The 22,052-nt window shown below is 41.4% G+C and overlaps 1 protein-coding gene across 3 annotated transcripts in view; it reads right to left on the bottom strand.

Moving 5' to 3' along the window:
• VPS39 (VPS39 subunit of HOPS complex) overlaps positions 1-22,052 on the bottom strand; it is a 52,391-nt gene continuing 30,339 nt past the window's right edge. For 2 of the 3 annotated variants that reach the window (XM_081289418.1, XM_081289419.1), the window contains 17 exons: positions 19,359-19,479; positions 19,129-19,249; positions 15,176-15,305; positions 10,696-10,838; positions 9,056-9,199; positions 8,351-8,492; positions 8,141-8,227; positions 7,736-7,809; positions 7,298-7,396; positions 6,570-6,687; positions 5,908-6,036; positions 4,894-4,996; positions 4,612-4,657; positions 3,533-3,682; positions 3,267-3,401; positions 2,935-3,026; positions 1-2,040 (listed from right to left, as the gene is read on the bottom strand). In XM_081289418.1, the coding sequence (XP_081145544.1) occupies positions 1,965-2,040; positions 2,935-3,026; positions 3,267-3,401; positions 3,533-3,682; positions 4,612-4,657; positions 4,894-4,996; positions 5,908-6,036; positions 6,570-6,687; positions 7,298-7,396; positions 7,736-7,809; positions 8,141-8,227; positions 8,351-8,492; positions 9,056-9,199; positions 10,696-10,838; positions 15,176-15,305; positions 19,129-19,249; positions 19,359-19,479 (1,910 nt within the window). In that variant the 3' untranslated portion in view covers positions 1-1,964. Of the gene's footprint in view, positions 2,041-2,934; positions 3,027-3,266; positions 3,402-3,532; positions 3,687-4,611; positions 4,658-4,893; positions 4,997-5,907; positions 6,037-6,569; positions 6,688-7,297; positions 7,397-7,735; positions 7,810-8,140; positions 8,228-8,350; positions 8,493-9,055; positions 9,200-10,695; positions 10,839-15,175; positions 15,306-19,128; positions 19,250-19,358; positions 19,480-22,052 lie in introns of those variants that run through there. The other variant, XM_081289420.1, reaches the window with a different exon arrangement.

Below are 22,052 nucleotides of genomic sequence, written 5' to 3'. Positions count from 1 at the left end.
AGACAAGCTTGGCTTCTTGCTTGATTATGTTTATTAGAAGAAGTTATGAGATGTCCATCAGTCTTCACTACAGGACCTTCATCTCCAGCCTTCTCAATACCTATGCAGAGGGCAGAGAGAGTCCAGTGAAGGAAGACTGGAGTTTGGGAAAATGGGGTCATATAGGGATACCAGATGGGAAGAAAATGCACACTCTTTATTCTATTGCTTCCAACACAGTTCATGAGAATGGAAGGTACAAGCACAGCAGGCCAAGAAGGCAGGGCTTGCCTGGCAGGGAAAGTTCCTGCCATGCAGTGGAAGCTGGCCTGCTCTTTTCTGCTGCTTCTGGAGGAAGGACAGCCAGAGAAGTGCAGACAGGGTCATGCACAGCACGGGTTCTTGTGAGTGGCAATGGCCAGGGACTTTTCTTTCTCCACATGCTGCTCCAGAGGGCTCTTCTGAAACATTGCCCAGGTTCTCAGATCTGAACAGAGCCCCCCATGTCTGTAAATGGTGCTGGTGGACTTGCTCAGTATCCTCAGACCTTCCCACCTACACATAGAAAGTATCTGGGAGGAACCCAGTCTGCTTACTTATCTTCAACAAGTTGGCCTATAGCACAGAGCCCAACCCAGAACAGTACTGTAGTTTGCAAAGGACCACTATATGTCAAGGATGAGCCACTGAAAGTGTCAGCATTGGGTACCATCAGCCATCCTCACTATCCTTGAAGACACAAGGGCAACAAGATTACAAATCTACAAAAACCCTAGTGAGGATAGGATGCAAGACCACTTGCCCCACACAGCCTACAATGTGAGAAACTCCATCTTGGGCATCTCTGGCAGGATCCCCCACAGCACTCAATAGAGCTGGTGGTGAGTTATCTTACAAAACCATATGCTCCTGCCCCTACCCTCCTGTATCATTCTGCTGTTCCTGAATCCTCACTAACACTCAGAACCAAAGCAGTGTCAGTTCCTGATATGACTAATTCTAGTGTGTGGGAGAGATCCAACTTTCCATCAGAACACAATCCTCCAACCCCTGCAAAACAAAGCCAAGGAACAATGGCCAGGCCCATGTGGAAGGTAAGAGGACAGAAACTGGTTGGAAAGGAGAAAGGTGTCCAAAGCATAAAGATCTCTGTTCCCAAAGGCTAAACCAACCTGTCCAGGCAGGAGGTAAGTGAGGCAGGAGCCTCTATGGGAACGTTTGCTTAATAGTATGGCCAAAGAGGGCCTATTTACAATGTACTGACAATTGATTATCAGTGTGTTCCTAGAAACTGAGACTTCCTCTTGCTTCTCATTTTACCTCATTTAAATATTAGCTATTCCTAGTGTCCACAGAGTGGGAACCAGCCTGGGTGACACAGTGAGGGGAGAGATAAAGGGAGAAAATAAATAGTGCAAAATAAAAGAAAACTGAAAATTAAAGAGACAAGCAAGGAGACTGCGGAGGGGACACAGAACTCAGCTTCTGTGGTGAAATCGCTGGCATTACACAGATGAGTTGCTTGGTCTCTGTGGCTGGAGTGGCTCTTGTATTCATTCTTCCACAGGACTCTCCAGGCAGCCTTGTTGAGGGGTGCTTGTGAAGCCGTGCACTTATCTTAATAGAAAAACTCTCAATAAATAACTCCATGGGTACAATAAACATTTGGAATAAGTCTCCTTATTCAGGTGATTGATATGCCAAGGCAAGATGGTGCATCTCTTCCTGTCCATGCAGGTGTTAATTCTCTGGAATTGCCCGCAACATAATGGTATCAAGTGTAACTAATCTCTTTTCTATAAAAAAGCTGGTAATGCCAGACCAGAAGTCTAGCTAATTCAGAGATGTTCCAGGGTGCAAGGTAACCAGTAGTGTCCAAATGGGGAGACACTGAATGGTGGCAGCCCCCGATTCCAAAGGCCAGCTGCTCCTTCACCTCTCTGGGATAGCTGAGCTGTCCATGCTGAATCCCTGGGATGCTGGGCTCAGGTGTCAGCTGAGTTTACTTCTTTGGAACAGAAGTAGTGCACAACCACTCCATTGGGGTATCTTGCAAATGCACTGCAGGGAAGGAAAATGGCTCAGAAGTCAGGATGTTCTCCAATAGACTATTTCTCCAGTACTTGCAAAGAGGTACCATATACCTGGGAATCACCCTGGTATATACACACCCAAATCCCAAAGAACAGCCTGTACTGAGGGCCTCTGGATTTCTGTAGCCACCATCTTTGTGTAATAACTGAACAGAGAATGAACTGCATAAAGTTCAAGTACATGGGGACATTTCTTATTAAATAATCAGTCCGTGGCTGAGAATATATCTCAGTGGTAGAGCACTTTGCCTAACATGCACAGGGGCCTGGGTTCCATCACTGGCCCCACAAAACTAAAACAAAAAAACAATGTAAAACACATGGTCATAGCTCAGTACTGGCTTACTGAAGGCTGACAATGCTCATCAGAACAAGTTTCAGGCTACTCTAAAAAAGAACAGTGATTTAAGTCTTTCTAAAGCAAAGAATTCTTCTAGCCATTTAAGAGAAAGAACAAATCACTCTCCCTTGAAGGAAAAAGGACTGACTACATAACATGAGCTTAGAGGATTTGCTTTTCGGAGGGTAGCAGGTTGAAATTTTTTTTTTCCTTAAGTTATAAGGACTTTCTGCCCATCTCTCTCACACACTGGCTACATCATTACTTCTAGTTGCCAGAGGAAAAGAAGTTTTTAAGCAAGAATTCAACAGTTCCATGCCATACATTTCAGGTCTTTAAATTATCAAAGCCCACCTCCAATAGAGAACAGACATAGCTCTTTCAAAATACAAGAACTAAACACAGATAGGACTGCCAGTAGTTGTGCTTTCCTCCCTGGTTAAGGTCAGAAATCCATCATGTGCATTTTCCACCTCTGGGGAGCTCCCATCTGAGTTCAGATGCTGGTAGGGTGGCACTCACCTGTTCCCAATCTTCTTCTTACATACCATGCACACTTTCTCCTCTGTGATGATGCACTTAACCTGCTGATGTAAAATCCGTTCTTCTTGGACCTGCAAGAGAAGTTCTGCATCAAGCACATAGAAACAGAAAGTAGAGGTTGCCACGGATTCATCCTTCAATGTTCACAGATTCTCCCTGATGGAACACTTGTAACTAATTATAAAGCTCGGACCAGCTTGAGCTACACTATTTTCATATATGAGACTCTGCCTTGGTGGAACTGTGGAAAGAGAGTGGAAACTGTCTCATACTAAAATATAAAAGCCCATTAGAGTTTGGAAGGCCCATACCCTCAGGAACTCAGCATGGAGAAGGTTCTTGAGTACTTGATTGAACCGTTTCTTTTGTGCATTTTCTTCCAAGACCTTTTCCAGAAATATACGTATGTCATTGATCTGAGTGTTTGCTGGCAGAAGGTTGAGAGCCTAGAACAGGAACAGAGATGGGAACGTGGGTGAAATAGAGAGAACATGAAGCTAAGAGCTCTTAGACCCTAGTCTCTTTCCCCAACCTCTTTGTCATTTGGTGCTCCATCTCTTGGAGAAGGATCTTGTACCTTGGTGGTATCCAGTTTGCTATGGTGTAGCTCAAGGACCTGCAGGGCAGCCTGGAGGTTGGCTTGTGGCTCCAGCAGCTCCAGCTTTATAGGCCCTAGGCAGTGAATGCTGGGGGGTGACAGGTACATCCGAAGCAGGGACAGATACACCTGTCTCAAATAGACAAGTTGCACACATCAGGCTGGCAGTAACACTCTCAGAACTCCCCTAATTCCAACCCCCTGGGATAGTAGGCCTAAAGATTAGAAGGGTTGGTCTATAGTAACAGCTAATGAGGAACATTTAAAATATACCATTTTCACCCTTCCTTTCCTATTCTTTTTTTTTTTTTTGGTACTGGGGATGGAACACAGAGGCACTTAACCACTGAGCCATATCCCCGGCCCTTTTTAATTTGAGACAGGGCTTCACTAAGTTGCTTAGTGCCTTGCTAAGTTGCTGAAGCAATCCTCCTGTCTCAGCCTCCCAAATTGCTAGGATTACAGATGTCATTTTCACCTTTTAAATGTCAGAAAAGTCAAACCAACAATGAGGAAGTTAATTAAAGACTGCTTTTTGCCTGAAGAGGAGCCACAGGATTTATATACCTCAGCACTCTCAACATTTGGGGCCAGATAATTTCTTGTGGTTGGGACTATCCTGTGTTTTGCTTAGCAGGATATCTGCTAGATTCTAGCAGCACTCCAATCTCTAGTGATGACAATTACACATATCTACACATAATGATAAACCAATGTGTATTCTAGACATAGGATTGGACCTACCAGATATTCATTCTCAATAGGCTGACCACATAATTAATTAACTAATCAGGACTCTTGAGAGTAAAGGGACAGGGATGCTACTAATAATTACATGGATGACAGCAGATGTAAGCCAGAACTATCCCAAGCAAACCAGGACATACAATCACCTTGCATCTCCTTCAATACATATGCAAATATCATTCCATGCAGACTCATGTCCTATCTCATTTAGAAATTCATACTAGTGCCATCTGTGGTCACACCAGATGAGGGGAGTTCTACTAAAGGGGAGGAGATGCGTACATGCTCCCTGTATCAGGGCTATTACTTACATCTTTGTTGCCATCTTTGTTTTGGTCGTAGTGTGTGTGGCAGTACCTGGAAGGTAAAAAGTGGTAAGGGAAGGTGAGAGGGAAATACATCTAGATGAAAGGCTATCCACATGGCCTGCTCCTGCAGCCTAACAGTAGCCAAAACCAAGGGTGACTATGGCAGGTGACTTGCGCTCCTGCAGTGCAATGTAGGGAGATGGTTTTGTTAGTCTCTTGTACCACTCATCTATCTGGGGCCTGCTTATTAATTCCTTGAGAGGTGGGATAACTGGGCTGACTTACTCCTCAGCCATCCTTGTATCCTTCAAGACGTGGACATAAATGAAGAGTGCTTGCTCATGTTTTCCCATGCGCCCCAACAAGAGGGCTCGTTCTTCTAAGAGGCCTAAGAGGAAAAAGGAATAAAAGTAAGTAACTGCCACTGGGCTGGTAGCTCAGTGGTACAGCACTTGCCTAGCATGCCCAAAGCCTTGAGTTCAATCCCCAGCACCACCTCTGCAAAAAAAAGTCACCGTCACCACCATTATATAAGCCCAAGGTTGGGGACTAAGTTATCAGGGGAACGAATACCGGGGCAATGTAAAGTAGAAAAAACATCTAGCTTAATGGTATAGCACATGATTAGCAAGTGCAGAACCCTGGGTTCAATCCTCATTACCAAAATAATAAATTAGAAGAAAATATTATTTTTGTTACTTGGGGGTTCTCCCCACCTAAAGAGAAAATTACTAAATTTTTTAAAGGGTGAAGGAGCTATTTTAGGAGGTACTGTATGCCCCCCACCCACACATACACTTTTTAAGTACTAGGGATTAAACCCAGGGAATTGTACATCTGGGCAAGCACTATAACATTGAGCCACATCCCCAGCCCATCCGACCTTCCTTATGATCACTTATAAATGTTAAGAAGACCCATTTAATAGCCAAGTATATAATAATACCTTCAACAAGCTAGGCACTCAGGGAAGATAAGCAAACATTTGTTCTCAGTGCTCACAGAGTTTATACATCAGACAAAAATCTTTTTGAATTATGCCAGATTACAAAAGCTGCTAAACAAGGAATTTGGCCAAGAACATATTCTGGAGCACTAAACAGGTTACAACTTGGGTATTAATTAGCATGTGGTTCACACCCAGAAAAGAGACTTCTCTCAGTCACAGTACAAAAGTCAGTCTTCTGAGAGGACAAAGCAGGAGCACTGGCCCCAAACACCCTATTTTCCCCAAGAAAGGACAGGAGAACAATAAAACGGAAAAGGCTGGCTTTTTCATTACCTTCAGCAGACACTCACCATCAAAAGGAAAATCACAGATGAGCCGGCCTGGATCATAGTAGCTGGAAATCTCTAAGAACATGAGCAGCTTTTGCCGGTATTCTCCCAGCTCACCCAGTTCCTCTCCAGCAGGGACTGGGGTTTTGCCTTTAAAGGAAACCAGGTTCAATGTGAAAGGGTATTGCTGTCAGGTACCAATATAGGATCATCAAGAAAAATGAGGGGGATGGGGCTCAATGACGCCACCACATGATCAGAAAGGACTCTGGTAATTTCCGTGTAGAGTTCTTTTACTTTATGGTCTCTGGTATCCCAAAACATTGGTTTTAGGTTATTAAAAAAAAAAAAAAAAAAAAAAAAAAAAAAAAAAAGCAGGCTGAGGAGAGAAACATGGGTAGGCCAACCTGTTTCTTCTCAGCATAGCTGTCATCTTGCAGACAGATCTGTTCCTTCTGCCCTCCCCCACGTATGACTCCCAGAGATGCCCAGACCCAGACAAGGGCTTGAGGTCTCACGTGCTGGGTCTGGGTCACTTAGCACCCATGGCTCCTCTAAGGGACTTCCTGCAGATTGGGCAGAGAACAGTGAAGTGAAATCTGCTTCCCCTCACCACACATGGTGCCCAGGTCTGTTTTTGCTTAAAGGCCTGGGACCAACCAGCTTTCAAAAGTTACTGATACCTGCAGGGAAGGACAGGAGGTACTCCTTCATCAGACCTTGCACCTTCTCACAGTACAGCTGGATTAGGCAGTTGTGGAATCGAGAGCCTGTCTCCTCCCAAACATGGATGATATGTTCCTGAGACGAGAGATAGGTCTGTTTGGTTGGTACTCTCTATACTGCGACTGTTCTCCCAGGCTCCCTCTCACTTTTAAAGGCCAACAGGTGCATATTATCCCTTAATTAAACTGCAAAGATTACCAAGTGATAGCTCTTGTAAAACCACCAGGAACCCTCACAATGCAATCCAGCAAAATAAACCCAGGAATTGTTGTTTTTCAATTTCCAATTTAAACTACTTTAATTAGTTTTGCCCCACAATTCTTCAAAATCTTGTATCAGCCTACATAATTAAAGCTAAATATTTGCATTTTAGTACTTAACTTGATTGTCTTATGGCCACAGCTGTGTTTGGTTGTATAAATGTGATTTTAGCTGTTTTTCTAAAACATCAATCTTTCACCACTCTGTACTTTACTTTTGATTTAGAAGGTACCACCCTAAGTAGCATTTTCAGCTTGGTCTCATGAGATGTCTCTTCAAAGGAAATTAACATAACCCATTTCCTTACATTTCCACCAAGCCCCAAGTGACAAAAAACCCAAATCTGAACTGCCTGGTAATTGAAGCATGTAATCTTGGATCCTAGGCTTAAAAACTCTTTAGTGTAGACTGAAAAGTATCTTACCAGATATGGAATAGCCAGACCCTTAAAATTCTCTATTAAGAAGCCAAGCACTCGATCTCGTGGCAGAGACTCCACCTCTGGGAGATCTTCAGTAAAAATCTGTCAGAATAAACGTGAGTTGTAGCAGCAGAATCATTTCACTGCAGTTCCACCAAACTGCGTACAAGTATAGAAATGAAAAAGACTTTTGGAGGGGAAGGGTGTACAAGAAGACACCTGTAGCTGGTTATTGTGTGGCAAGACTAGGTTGTAGGTTTCCTGATTTGGAGACAAAGCTCCTTCTATTACTGTGCACTGTGGTCTCCTGCATGCCAACCTGCACTGTCAAGCCCCAAAGAAATGGCATGAACCCATCCTCCCCATTGCATCCACTGCTGTCCCAGGAATAATCAGGATCAAACATGGCATCAGATAAATTTCAGGGGCTCTGTGACCTACCTTCAGGCCATCTTCCGGGAAGTCTCTCAGCACCCACACTGAGTAGGAAAAAATCAAATGCAGGTTTTCTGTGCCTGGAGGATAAAGTAAGATTTATCAGTAGTTGACAATAGTAAGACTGATTCATCCAATGGGTATGGGAGGCAGGTGTGCAGGTAGCCCAAAATTGATCTTACAAAGATAACTCTTTTCAAATACCACTCAAGGCTGTTTGGGCATCCTGTGCTAGCCAAACACCAAGGGGGCTGTCACAGTTGGACCACAGAGGGATTTATGCCAAGTGGAGGAATGAAGCTGAGTGAACATAAGGGAGGGAAGAGACCAACCAGCCAGACTCAGAAATGGAGGGAGACCAGGCCCTGTAAACAAGAGCCATTTCCCACTATCTTCAAAAGGTCTACTCACCCAGGTGCTGCAGATACTGCACTGTCCTCTCATGGCCTTTTAGAGGGGAGTTTGCTTTCTTGGACTGGTCCACCAGCACCTGCAGAGCTAGCCACAAAGCCCAAAAACAAGATCATAAGCTTCTTCCCCAGGGGAGATTCATCACACCTCAGGTTTCCCACCAGCATACAAGACACCCCCCAGCAGGGAAGAAGCCAGTCCTCCCATCACCTTTCTCATGGAGCCCCTTCTTCTCATACAGGATTATCAGTTCACTGTACTTGTGAGCCTTCTTCAGCACATGCTCACTCTCCTCAATGTGGCAGTGATTGTTCTCCAGGCGCAGCAAGGGGGCCACCAGGGCCACGTTTGTCTGCAGGGGGAGCAGGACTTCAGTGGAAACTGCTTCCTGGAGAGCCTTCAGGAAGGCCCTTCCCTAGCCTAGGCCTATTTCAGGTTGAAAGGCCAGGGATGTAACACGAGCACAAGAAAGCAAACAATCCTTTTATAGGATGACAGATAGTAGCTTTTAGAACATTTATGTCCTTCTGCACAACACCACAATATTTTGGGTTTGGAAAAAAAGGACACTTTTTAAAAATATACCTTTGTTATTTATCTTTATGTGGTTCTGAGGACTGAACCCAGTGCCTCAGGTGTGCTAGGCAAGCACTTTACCACTAAGTTTCAACCCCAGCCCAAAAGAGGTCACTATTGAGGAATTACTGTAGTCATAATCTCAATCTTACTAGGGGGAAAAAAAAAGACCATTTTAAGATTCTGGAACAAAATCTTGCCTTATCCTCTTAATTCCAGGACACTCATAAGCATCATCAAAGACTTTGTTCTTATTAGTGGTAAGTCACCTAAGGTATAGAGCTCCTTTCCACAACCCGAATTCCAGAGCAAGGGTACCCAAGTGTTTGGGCAACTCACGTGGAGGTAGCACTTGAGCAGGGTGGTGTCAATGATTTGCAGCAGCTTCTTCTTGGATTTGATGGTGGGAGTGCCTTCCATGAGTGGGGAGGTGCTAGACTGATGATCAGAGTCATTCAGCTTCTTTACCAACTGACTTCGTTTCTACAAAGGTCAAAAATGTGGGGTCAAGGCCAGCTTTATACCTTGCTTCAAAACCTAAGTTATTAAATAACTCTGAATATCTCCAAATCAGCTCATGTCTATTAACCCTGATCTCACATTATGACTATGATCTCAATTATCAAGGGTCATATGATGAGTGCCAAATTCCCACAGTTATAATAACAATAGCAACAATTATCTATTAGTGTTTGCCTAGTCTAAAACTTCTATAAGTGGAATCATCCAGCTTGTATTCTTTTGTATCTGGCTAAGCTCATGGTCTTGTATGCTTTGGTATCTCTCTGGCATATTACTGGTGTCAGTTTACTTCATGTATTTCCAATGTCAGTGAAAAAGGCCAGGGAAGAGCGTGTGCTCAGATTTCTAAAGCTAAATCATTGGCAGTAGAGGGCCTTCTGTAGCACCTTAGACTTTGGGAAACACTATGTCCCAGGAACTCTTTTCCACTTGGCACAGGGTTGTACAATATGCACACTGAGGCAAGTTGGTGTGTTCCCTATAGGCTTGCAGTCATAGATGGGTTCCCTGAGAGCCCAGTGTCAAGGAAGTGCAAAGGCTAAGCATGCCTAATTAGACCTGAAGATACTCATTGATCAAGAAGCAGAGAATAGAAGACAACACTGCAATTTTTCTAACACTTCTCCATGTACACTGGAAGACCCCTTACAAAGGTGTGCAGGACATTTAACAGGAAAAAAATATAAGGTCTTCAACACTGAATGGATGCACAGGAAATAAATAATAACTTTTTGTGACAAATTGTGGGTTAGGAGGCTTTAAGGGAGATGTTCATTTTAGTATCAACTTCAAAATTTCACTTACCTGTCTGTAATAGTAAACTGAAATAAAAATTAATCTAAACATCTCCCAAAACACATTTTACAGAAGACTATTTATTAATAAGAAAGGACTACCCCAATATATGGCTAAATTTTAAAAAGTAAGCTACAAAACAGAATATATAGTTTGATATCCATTTGTAATAAATAAGCAAAAGCTAATTCATATATATGTATAAAACCCAAAGGGCAACATTAAAATGTTAGTTACTTATCTCAGGGAGTGGAGATATAGGTGATTTGTATTTCTGTTTTGTACTTTTCTGTGTGTGTTCTTAAGTTTTCTGCACAGAGAAAGCATTTTACCCATAATTATGTATGGTATCAAAGTTCATTTTAAAAACTTAATTTTCTTCCAACAATTAAAATTTATCCTTTTTAGTCCCTATAGTAGTTTAGTTTGAATTCACTAGAAATTGTGTGTGTTCCCTGGTATCATGACTTGGCAAAAAAGAGCCCAATGGTACTATTAAGTTGGGAGAAGTAGCAGAAGAAACAGTGCCTCACATAGACCTCAAAAGCACCCATTTATAGAACACCTGTAGCATTATCAAAGACTCTCAAATCCCCATCATTGAGAAATAGGAATTAAAAATTCCAGGTGAATGCTTCCATATACCTCTGTGTTATACTTACCTGTGTCAGGTAGTCAATCAGGGCTAAGTGAGCTTTCTCTAATTCAGCGCCAGACAACACAGGCAATGGGTTAGGATACTGCAATTGCTTCCTGTAGTCTGTGGGCAGCAGATCTGGGTACAGGCCCATGACATGGGTGGGATCTACAAGGAAGGTAAATGTGATTCTTTTGGGAAGGAGACCAACAATTTAAGGATAAAACAAAACCATTACTATAACAAAATAAATTGCAGACTGATTTTTTTTTTTGGGGGGGGGTGGTACTGGGGGTTGAACTCAGGAACACTCGACCACTGAGCCATATCTCCAACCCTATTTTGTATTTTTTATTTAGAGACAGGTTCTCCCTGAGTTGCTTAGCACCTAGCCATTGCTGAGGCTGGCTTTGAACTCGTGATCCTCTTGTCTCAGCCTACTGAGCCACTGGGATTACAGGTGTGCGCCACTGTACCCGGCTTCCATACTGATTTTTAAAAGGAGAATGACTCTAAGTTCAGAAAAACTCAATGAATTTATGATCTGTGGACTTTATGTGTATTTCACTAAATGCTACAAAAATGGCATGACTCTCTTTTAAGACACAGATATGTACACAGAATTAGAAATATTTATCAATTCCTTAAAAGTAGAGGATAAAAAGCTTCCAAGGAAAAACCAATGATATTTTAAAAAGATCAAGACTTAATAATAAAAATTTTATATGTCAAAAAAATGAATATTAGTTAAAAAGAAATACCCAGCTAGGGTTGTAACTCAGTGGTAGAGTGCTTGCCTAGCATGTGTGAGACACTGGATTCAATCCTCAGCACCACATAAAAAGAAAATAAAGATACTGTGTCTACCTACAACTAAAAAGTATATATATGTATAAAAAAAGAAATACCCAGATAAAAGTTCAGGAAATATATTTGTGTTATATATGGCAAGAGGTTAGTATGTTTATTATATAAACAAATTTGCATAATTTGGTAATAAAAATGCAAGGTTTCATTTGATAAGTGGGCCAAAGAACTGAGAAGGGAAAAATAAGTGGGGAAATGTTCTGCTACATTAAGAATCTAATTATTTTATTTTATTTTTAAAGAGAGAGAGAGAGAGAGAGAGAGAGACAGAGAAAGAATTTTTTAATATTTATTTTTTAGTTTTCAGCGGACACAACAACTTTGTTTGTATGTGGTGCTGAGGATCGAACCCAGGCCACACGCATGCCAGGTGAGCGCGCTACTGCTTGAGCCACATCCCCAGCCCAAGAATCTAATTATTAAAGAGGTGACTTTCTCTTTTTTGCTCCTTACAATTTATTGTAATCTCACAAATGCTTTATGGGTATCTATAACAGCAAAATGCTGCAAGCAGCCACATATCCCCTCACCTACTACTGGGTGATTTACAGTACTTGCATATAGTAATAACACTGCATAATAATGTAAACATACAGTAATTAATACTGTGGAACACTATGTTGTTTATGGACAGTTGGCACTTAGCATCTATTTTTCCTTTTCTATGTTCCTTCCTGCCAATGAATGCTATAAAGCTGAAAATGACTTTCCTAAAGCTCCCTTGCAGTCGGTGTAATGAATGAAAATCTGGTTCTACCAATGAGAACCATTATGTGTGAGTGTTGCAACTGGAAGTGAGATGAAGTCCTTCTTTGTACCAAGCTGCTGGTTCATTAGTGTTTGGCAGCCAGACTCAGCACAGTTCACTGTCTAGTAGCTATGTCATCATCTAGAGGTACCTGCCCAGATGCAGCTGTCTTTAGTTTGCTGTGTGGTAACAGAAGCCGTTGTGTGGCTTCAGCAGTGGAAGCAGCAGCAACTGGCTGAGCTCTGGATTACGGGATGTGCCCAGGAATTTAATGTCCAGTAGTGCATACTGGTTCTTTGCTTTTTTTTTTTTTTTTTGATTCATCCAACAATCTGTGTATGTGTGTATTGAAATATATATAATTTTTATTATTTTAATAATTTATAATTATACAGTTCAATGATACTAAATATATTCATATTTTGGGAAACCTTCACTGCTATCCACTTCCAGAACTTTTCCATCATCACAAACTTAAACTCTGTACCCAATAAACAATCACTCCCCATTGGCTCATTTGAAGGAAGGATGACAGACATCAATTTCAGTTTGCCCAACACCTTTCTTAACAGCACTTTATATCCTTTTGGAGAGCTCCCTCTTCCACACTGTGTTTCATCTCAGTTGGAGAGGAGTCTTAGCCTTCAAAAGAGAAGGGCCAAAACACCATCAACAGCCCTAGTACATTCTGGAAGTGGGACCAGGACCTATTCCTAGCCAATGAGATCCCCAATCTTGAGAAAGAAAAGCAAAATGACAAGCAATATGGCACACACCAACACATATCCCATCCCACATGCTCCTCTTGTGCAACAAGATACTCCTCCATCAAAGGTGGTGTCTGTGTCACCTTGAAACTGGATGGACCCTTGTAAATCAAAAGAGAGCAGAAGCAACAGTCATAAATGGCACTGAAGCTTTCGCCTGGGTCTCTGAAACCACTCCCTGTGGGAAAAGCCAGCTTCTATGCATGAAGATATTCAGGCAGCTCTGTGGAGAGAACCATGTGAACAAGAACTGAGACCCAAGCCCCAGCCAGTACCAACTTGTTAGCCATGAGAGTGAGCCAGCTTAGCCCAGTCAGATGATAGTAGCCCAGCCAACATCCAACTGTAACCACAAGAGACCTGCAGCAAGAACTATTTGGCTGAACCCTTCCCAAATTCCTGACCAAGAGATAGAGAGAGAGAGGGGCGGGGGAGTGGGGTGGAGATAGAGGAGGGGAGATAGAGAGCGAGAGAGGGGCTGTTGGGGGAGAAAGAGAGAGAACAGATGTTTGTTGTTTTGAGCTATTAAGTTTTAGGGTGACTTGTACAACATTAGATAGCTGATGCATTGGTAGGGGGCAATTTTCATTGAGGATAACACAAAGGAGGATGTGGTAATGATAATAGTATAGGAAGTGGCTACGCCAGAGCAAGACTGCCTAACCTGTCCTGGCTACAAAGTGATTACTGTTCTGTTTCCTGCTTCCTATTTCAATGCCATCCTTTTTTTTTTTTTTTTTTTTTTTTTTGGTACCAGGGATTTAACCCTGGAGTGTTTAACCATTGAGACCCATTCCCAGTCCTTTTTTATTTTGAGAAATAAAAACTTGTTAAGTTGCTGCAGCTGGCTTGAACCTGTGATTCTCTTACCTTAGCCTACCAAGTCACTGGGATTATAGGAGTTTACCACTGCACCTAGCCCTGCCTATTTTTTTTTTTTTTTTTTTAGTAGGGTACCAAGGATTGAACTCAAGGGCACTTGGCCACTGAGCCACAACCCCAGCCCTATTTTGTATTTCCTTTAGAGACAGGGTCTCATTGAATTGCTTAGTGCCTCACCATTGCTGAGGCTGGCTTTGAACTTGCGATCCTCCTGTCTCAGTCCCCCAAGGCACTGGGACCTGCCTATTCTTAAGCCTTGTGTCCTATCACCTTTATGGTTCCCTCTAATTGTCACCCCCCTAATATTCCAATAAACCCTCTTACTTTGTCAGATTATGCTAACATTATTCAGACTTGAGTCATTATTAATTACAACCAAGAACCTGAACTCATACAAGGAGTTATCACAGGGCATTATTAACCAGTCTTGGAAGATAGTGAAGAAAAGTCAAAGCAAAGACGAGGAAGGAGAAGATAATAATATGGTAGAGAAGAAAACTAAGTATATATGGATTATATATGAATTGATCCAAATTAAGCAAAAATGGAACATACAGAAATGAAAAGATTTGGGTTTTTGTTTTTGTTTTTTTTTTTGAGGTGGAGAGGGATACTGGTGATTGAATCCCAGGGGTGCTTTACTACTGAGCTACTTCTCCAGGCCTTTTTTGTTTTGTTTTTTAATCTTAAGGCAGGGTCTCACCAAGTTGCTGAGGCTGGCCTTGAACTTGTACTCCTGCCTTAGCATCACCATTGCCAGTTGCTGGGATTATAGGTGTGTGCCACCATGGCCAGGCCATTATACACCTTTTGTAGAGGAGAAATTACAGCACAGAAAGGTCCAGTAGTTCTGCCTAAGCTCCTGGAGAGATCTTAGGACACTAAGAAAAGGGAGGACTTCACAGCACCTTCCTATGTTGGCTCTCAAAAATGAACTACTATTTAACCCAGGGACTTTTGTCTAGAAGAACATTCAATAAACACCAGATGATCACATACACATTTGGTGAATTGAATGACTTTCTTACCTTTCTATAAAGGTGAGGGCAAATCATTCTGGAACATTAGAAGTCTGTATTTATGGATAAGACCATTTTCATAAGATTAGGACTGTGAAAATGTAACCGACACGCCACCCACAGGATCTTGTTATACATGCAGATCAAAAGTCTGATACCCCTATTCTTTCCAGTTTCCATTCTCTCTGTAGTTCCTATCTCAATGCCACACCCACTTGTTACCTGTGCCAAGTTTAGCAAAGACCTGCATGGACTCATCAAAGCGTTTCTGGCAGAAGAGGTTGAAGGCATACAAGTTCTTGATGTGATGGATTTGTTGCTGCTTTTCACTGTCAGAATCATCTTTCATTTCCTAATAAAAGCATAGAAAAGGTGAGAGCTAACTTATTCAACAAGTATTTTTTTTTAAATATTTATTTTTTAGTTGTAGTTGGACACAATACCTTTTATTTATTTATTTTTACGTGGTGCTGAGGATTGAGTCCTGGGCCTCACACATGTTAGGCGAGTGCTCTACCACTGAGCCACAACCCCAGCCCCTTAACAAATATTTTTCAGTACAATCTAAGTGAGACAATATCATAGAAACCACAAGTGCCAAAGTGTACAAGAAAAAAACCTGGCATCTGCCCTCCCTGACTGCCCTGACAGTCTAACTATAAGTACCTATGCAAATAAAACACATCAGGGTTTCTACAAAATGCCAAACCATTATTCCTGAAAACTGTCAAGGTCATGAGAGACAAGGAAAGTTGAAGAAACTGTCAAAGGCCAGAGGACACTAGGGACAATTAAATGCAAAGTGATTTACAGATTTGATTCTGGAAGAGAAAAGAGAACATTAAATTAAAAAAACTGGCCAAATCTGAATAAATTCTAGTGTTTAATTTAAAAACAAAAAAATAGGGTAAGAATGATGACAGAAACATGTGGGAGAGGTACCTAATGCAGTCTGAGTTGTAACTGAGATGAGTTGTAGTTAGTTAGCCAAGTGCAGCTGGGAAGGTGATACAAGGAAATGGAAGACAAATGTGTGCTCCTGGCAAAGTAGCATGCATGAGGCCCTAAAATAACAGAGAGCACTGTGTAAGGGCTTAAAGTGACAGTAAGAGCACAGGGTGCTCAAGAAATGAGAGACATCTGGCATGGCCAACACATTTGGCAAAGGTCCTAATCACAGCAAAATCTTAATAAATAGGGCTATTATCAACTTTGTTTTCTCCTGATAACCTTTCCCTCCTTATATCTTTTTAAACCAATCTTTACTAAATTTATTTTCTTTCTTAAAAATGTCTCTCAATTTCCTCCTTCCCTTCTCTGCCTCTTCTTTTCCCCTCCCCTTTTCATTCCCTCCCTATTGCCATCTCAGTTCAACCACTGTCAGCATGTTGCTGAACCTGGTTCAAGTTCTCCTGCTTGGTGCTTCAAAGACTTCCAAAACCTGGCACTGGCCTCCTTATTGAGCTTATTTTCAATCATCTGCTCCAGTTAGTACAGACTATGAATGTTCTAGAAATGCATGAAACTTGCTTTCACTTTTTTAAACTTTCTCTGATTTTCAATGCTGTTTCCTGCTTCTGATCCTAATCTTACCTATACTTAAAAGACCAACTCAAGCATCTGTCTTCAGATGCCTTTCCCAGCCCACAGTGAACTATCCCTAAAATTTCACTTCATTTTGTCAATACCAAAGTTTAGTATAAAATTGCCCTCTGGAAGTTTCATGAATATTCTCTATTTAAATAAAGATAGGTTCTCTCAAGACTAAAATGATGCCAACCAATCTTCTTTTGTCATACAAGCAGTACATAGTAATTTGAGGCTAGAAAAGAGGAGAAACATGGGAACCTACTTTCATCTTCTTGTGTGCAACTTTATTTTACTTTTTATAGTGCTGGGACTCTAACTCAGGGCCCTGTCCATGCTGGGTAAGTGCTCTACTACTGAACTACACCCCCAGCTCCAACTTCTAGATTGTCTACTGCACAAGGCACAAGGCAGAACACTGAAAAATTCTAAGCTCTTTCTGTCAAAAAAAAAAAAAAAAAAAAAAAGACACTAAAAAGAGTTATGTACTGCATATCCTTTTGTAAAGTTTATAATCTAAGTATGTTATTCATTTATGTTGAATCACAAGTAAAAGATTCAACAAAGTTTTAAGGTTTGGTATTAGGGATTAAATCCAAGCTTTAGCACTGAGCTAAATGCTAAATCCCCAGACATTTTGAAATTTTTAATTTTGAGATAGGGTCTTGCTAAGTCGCTGAAAGTGTCTCTAAATCGTTGATGTGGGCTCTGAATTTATGATCCTTCTGCCTTAGCCTCCTGAGTTGCTAAGATTACAGGCATGTACCACCCTGGCAACCAGACAGGGTGGTACATGCCTGTACCAGTCTTAAGACTGAGTTTCTATTTTAAATCCAGAACTTACACATACAAAATAAATGTTGCTCTTTAAAAGTAGCCACCATTGGGCTAGGATTGTGGCTCAGTGGTAGAGTGCTTGCCTAGCAAGTGCCTTAGCATCACATAAAAATAAACTAAAAATATTGCGTGTCCACCTACAACTAAAAAATAAATATTAAAAAAAAGTACTCACCATACGTGATTAAAACATATGTAATTTTGGGGGGCTGGGGTTGTGGCTCAGTGGTAGAATGCTCGCCTAGCAAGTGTGAGGCGCTGGGTTCGATCCTCAGCACCACATAAAAAATTAATAAATAAAATAAAGATATTGTGTCCAACTACAACTAAAAAAATGATAAAGTTTTAAAAAATCTAATTTTTAAAAAGTGGCCACTGCTTTCCATTTAGCAACAGTTTATAAGATATTCTAGAGATTAAATTCTATTACTATATTTTCATCAAAATTTCTTTAAATTAGTACTGTCCAATTTAATAACTAGATTTGGCTCAGAATGACTTTTAGTTGTTTCTTGAAATCAAGTCCACCCACTATAGATGACAATCACCATCATCTACATAAGACAATTATGAGGATGTTTAAAAGAATAAGACACAGACTCTGAAGTTATTTCCAAAATGGTTTTTGGCAATAGAAGTATCACTGGCACGGTCACTGCTTTGCTGTCAACAACCTCCCACAACATATAGGAGAGTAGCTGCTTCGGTTTGAATTATGTATCTCATCAGAGGTTTGAATTTTGGAAACTTGGTCCCTAGGATGGTAGCACTGGGAAATGGTGTGTCCCTTTAAGAGGTGGGGACTGCTGGGAGGTTCTGTGGGTCACTAGTGGTATGAGATATTTCTCATGCAATCTCTTGATAGCTCTTAAGACAGGGTTGTTATAAAAGGAGCAAGCCTGGACCCTCCTGGCTTGAGGTGTAATTGCTTGCTCCTGCATGGACTCCTTTCATCGTTATCCACACCAGAAGGAGGTACAATCAATGGAAAACACTCACTAGAACCTTCACTATGCCATTTAGACTTTGAACCTCCCAGACTGTGAGTTAAATAAACTTTTTTTTCTTCATAAGTATCCTATGTTTATTATTTTGCTACAGTGATAATGATTATATTACCGTAATGATATTAATCAAGTAATAATTGTAAATAAAAGATATAGCCTGGTTGACAATAACTTGAAGTAGTTTCAGAATACCTAAAGAAGGCCTACTTATATAAACACAGGAGTGCACTGTTGAAAGGAATTTTGAGGTGAGGGGAGAATCTCAAGTTCAAAGCCAGCCTCAGCAACTTTAGTTGCTGTATTCATTGAGACTGTCATATCAAATTAACGACTGTTACTACACTTCAATGTTTGTATTTTTTTAAATTTTTCTTTCCATGCTTCCTTTCTTCCTTTTTCCCCCCCTTCAGTGCTGAGAATCTAAACCAGGGCCTTGCATTTGCCAGGCAATCTACCACTGTCAGCAAAGGTGGATGCATTTTTTGTGCACCTCAGCGGTCTTTAATTCTATAAGATACTATTATTATTATTCACACTGATCCTATTATTGTTATTGAAAAAGTAAAATCACTTAAGAATTACATAGTTATTTTAAGCACAAGTCAAACCCTGGTTTGAAGGTCTCTGACTTTCACCTCTGTGCTTATTGTAGTAGTCCAAACTAAACATGAACATCAAATTCACCTACTTTCAAGAACAACGAGGAAGGCAGACTCATACCCCAATGGTAGGAGCAAGACTTACTGCGAGCTGCAGAGCCAATTCAAACTGCTTGTCCTGGAGAAGCTGTTGGATTTGAGTTGCCATAGGGACAGGAATGAGTCTCCAAACAAAATGATTGCTGGCCACATAGATAATGTTTGATCTGGAAGCAGGAGTTTAAGAATACGGTAACAGAGCATAGGCTTTATGATGACACAGGTGACTTTAAAGCTTTGGCATAATACGGCAACAACAGTAAAGAAATTCCTTACCCTCCTGAGGTAATGAAACGGGGCCTCTGCAATTCAATGCTCTGGACGAGAAGCCTTGGTTCAAAAGTTCGGATCTCCACATATCGAGGCAACACTGCGATGATATAAGGAGGCTGGTGCTCTGCGCAAGAAAGAACATGTACTGGTCAAAGGCTTTAAGCTTATGGAGTGTTTCAATTGTCCATAGCAAGCTTCATTCATTCATTTTGTAATAGTGGGAAACAAACACAGGGCTAGGCAAGCACTCTATTGATTGTGCTACATCCCTAGCCCTCTAAGCTGCATTTAAATTATCTTTGAAAGAGTCCATTAGTCAAATACCAAGCCAGGATCCTACACTGTGATATAGGAAGGAAAAAAATTTTGCTTTGCCTAAGTGATGTCAAGAGAAATCTTCACAAAAAAATGCATCCACCTTCGCTGACAGTGACCTGATTCCACTCACACTGTTTCCCCTAAAGAACTGGATGAAAGCATCACTGGCATCTTTCTCATCAATCAGAGTCAGACTGACAAAAGTGGGATGCAGCTGCTCCTAACAGTGCATCAGTGGGAGAATCTGGTGATTAAAAACAAGTTGTTTACTGTCTTGAAAAGGACAAGAGGAAGGCAATTTCTTTTTTGCTCTGTCCATATTTCTAGTCAATGTTGTTTTTTCACAAAATTTTCACAGGGATCTGATGCAAAAATCCACTTTTGCAATTACAGTTTGAATGCTTTTGTCCCCTCTAACACTACGTGTGTTGGAAACTTAATCCCTGATGCCAATAGCATTGGGAGGTACAGCCTAATGAGAGGTGTTTAGGTCATGAGGGCTCAGCTCTCATAAATAGATTAATGAAGCTATAAAAAGGCCTCATGGGAATAGGTTCTCTCTGCTCTTCTGTCATGTGCAGACACAGAGTTTGTCCCTCTCTTGTCTTTTACCTTCCTTCCATGAAGCAAGAAGACCCTCACCAGATACCAGTCGTTGGTCCCTTGATCTGGGACTTCCAAGCCTTCAAAACTATGAGGAAATAAATTTCTGTTCTTTAAAAATTCCCCAGTCTGTGGTATTCTGTTATACCATCACAAATGGACTTAGACAATGTCTAACTGGTAGACAGAGAAAGAGCTGGACATAATTCTCAGTATGGTTATTTACTTTCTTTTTTTTTATTATATATTTATGGTTATATATAGTTGGCTCATCCCAAAGTGTGGTTATTTTTTATTTAATATCTGCTGTGACTTATGAGTCTATTATCCAAAAAAACCACTTTTTTGTTTTTTAAAGACAAGGTCTCGCTGGGCATGGTGGCACATGCCTATAATCCCAGCAATCTGGGATGCTGAGGCAGAAGAATCTCAAGTTCGAAGAAAGGCTCAGCAACTTGGTGAGGCCTTAGGCAACTTAGTGAGACACTGTCTCAAAATAAAAAATAAAAATATAAAAAGGGCTGGGGATGTGGTTCAGTTTTAAGTGGCCCTGGATTCAATCCCCAGTACCAAATAAAAATAAAAAAAAGAAAAGGGAGGGGGGCCTCTCTAGGTTGCCTGTTAGACAAAGCTGGCCTTATGCTTGTGATTCTCCTGTCTCACCTCAAGAGTAGCTGTGAATATAGGCATGTGCCCAAAACACTTTCATTTTACTATCCATGACCCAAAATTTACCCTTGTTGATCCATGTAAATTCTTGGATTACACTCTTTTTCTCCATTCTTCCTAATTTTTTAAGAATATCAGTTACCACATCCAAACCTTAAAGTGCCAAATGAAGCAGAATAATCCCTCAAAAGTGCTAAAAAAGAGTCAGTATGTAAAAAGTATAAAATCTCCCTTTCTTTGACAGGTTACATGGTAACAGAGATTGAACATAAATGGAGGGATTTAGTAAATAAGCAACACAGAACGTATCTTTTAAAATACAAAAATTCGAGACTCCAAGATGGCCGCGAATAGAGTGCATCACACCCCGTGTACCGCATCACTGTGCAGGTGAATAACGAGTTAGAGCGACAAAAAGCTATCTTGTTAGGAATTTACAGCAAAATAGGGGTCCACCGAAACCTAGAGGAAGGATTTCCAGCACCAAGGACAGGTTATTGAATCTCTAACATGAGCCAACTGTGCGACTGGAGTTCCAGGCTGACTGATCCGCCGCCTGTCGCGCCCCCAAGAAGCGACCAGCAAGCAGAGAGAAACAGTGCTATGGATTTTGTGGAATCCTGCCGGCTGTGCCCTCACTGAGCTGAGTTCGGGATTTGAGACGGGGAAGGAAGTGGTCCAGTTCTATCTCCCACAACAGAAAGTCCACCAAGGAAGCCAGCGGCCACCATCTTGGAGAGCTGACGTCATCACTGCCACTCTCCGACAGATTGCAACAATAAACCAGGTGTGTGTTACTCAGCCCACCTCCCATACAGCAGGAAATTCGCATAAAATCTCTCCCAGGCTTTCCAGGGGAGGGATTATCAGAACGAGACTGCATAAGACACAGGGAAAGGTAGAGACACCTGACCTTCAACTCCCCCTCCCATCAGCGGTGAAAACAAAACCTGTCTAGCCAGCGCTGGGGGAGGGACAAGCGGAAAAAATCAAAACAATAGGGTGCTGGGGTTCCTAATAGCCACCCTCCACACCCAGCAAACTGCAGGCCCAGAGGACACTTTGAATTGCTGAGAGGCATCACACAGGGGAAGGCTGGGCTAGCAG

The sequence above is a fragment of the Spermophilus citellus genome (assembly GCF_964194105.1).
Source record: "Spermophilus citellus genome assembly, chromosome: 4".
Classification (NCBI taxonomy): Eukaryota; Metazoa; Chordata; class Mammalia; order Rodentia; family Sciuridae; genus Spermophilus; species Spermophilus citellus.
The sequence above is the reverse complement of the archived record's forward strand: the minus strand, read 5'-3'. Positions and strand labels throughout refer to the sequence as shown.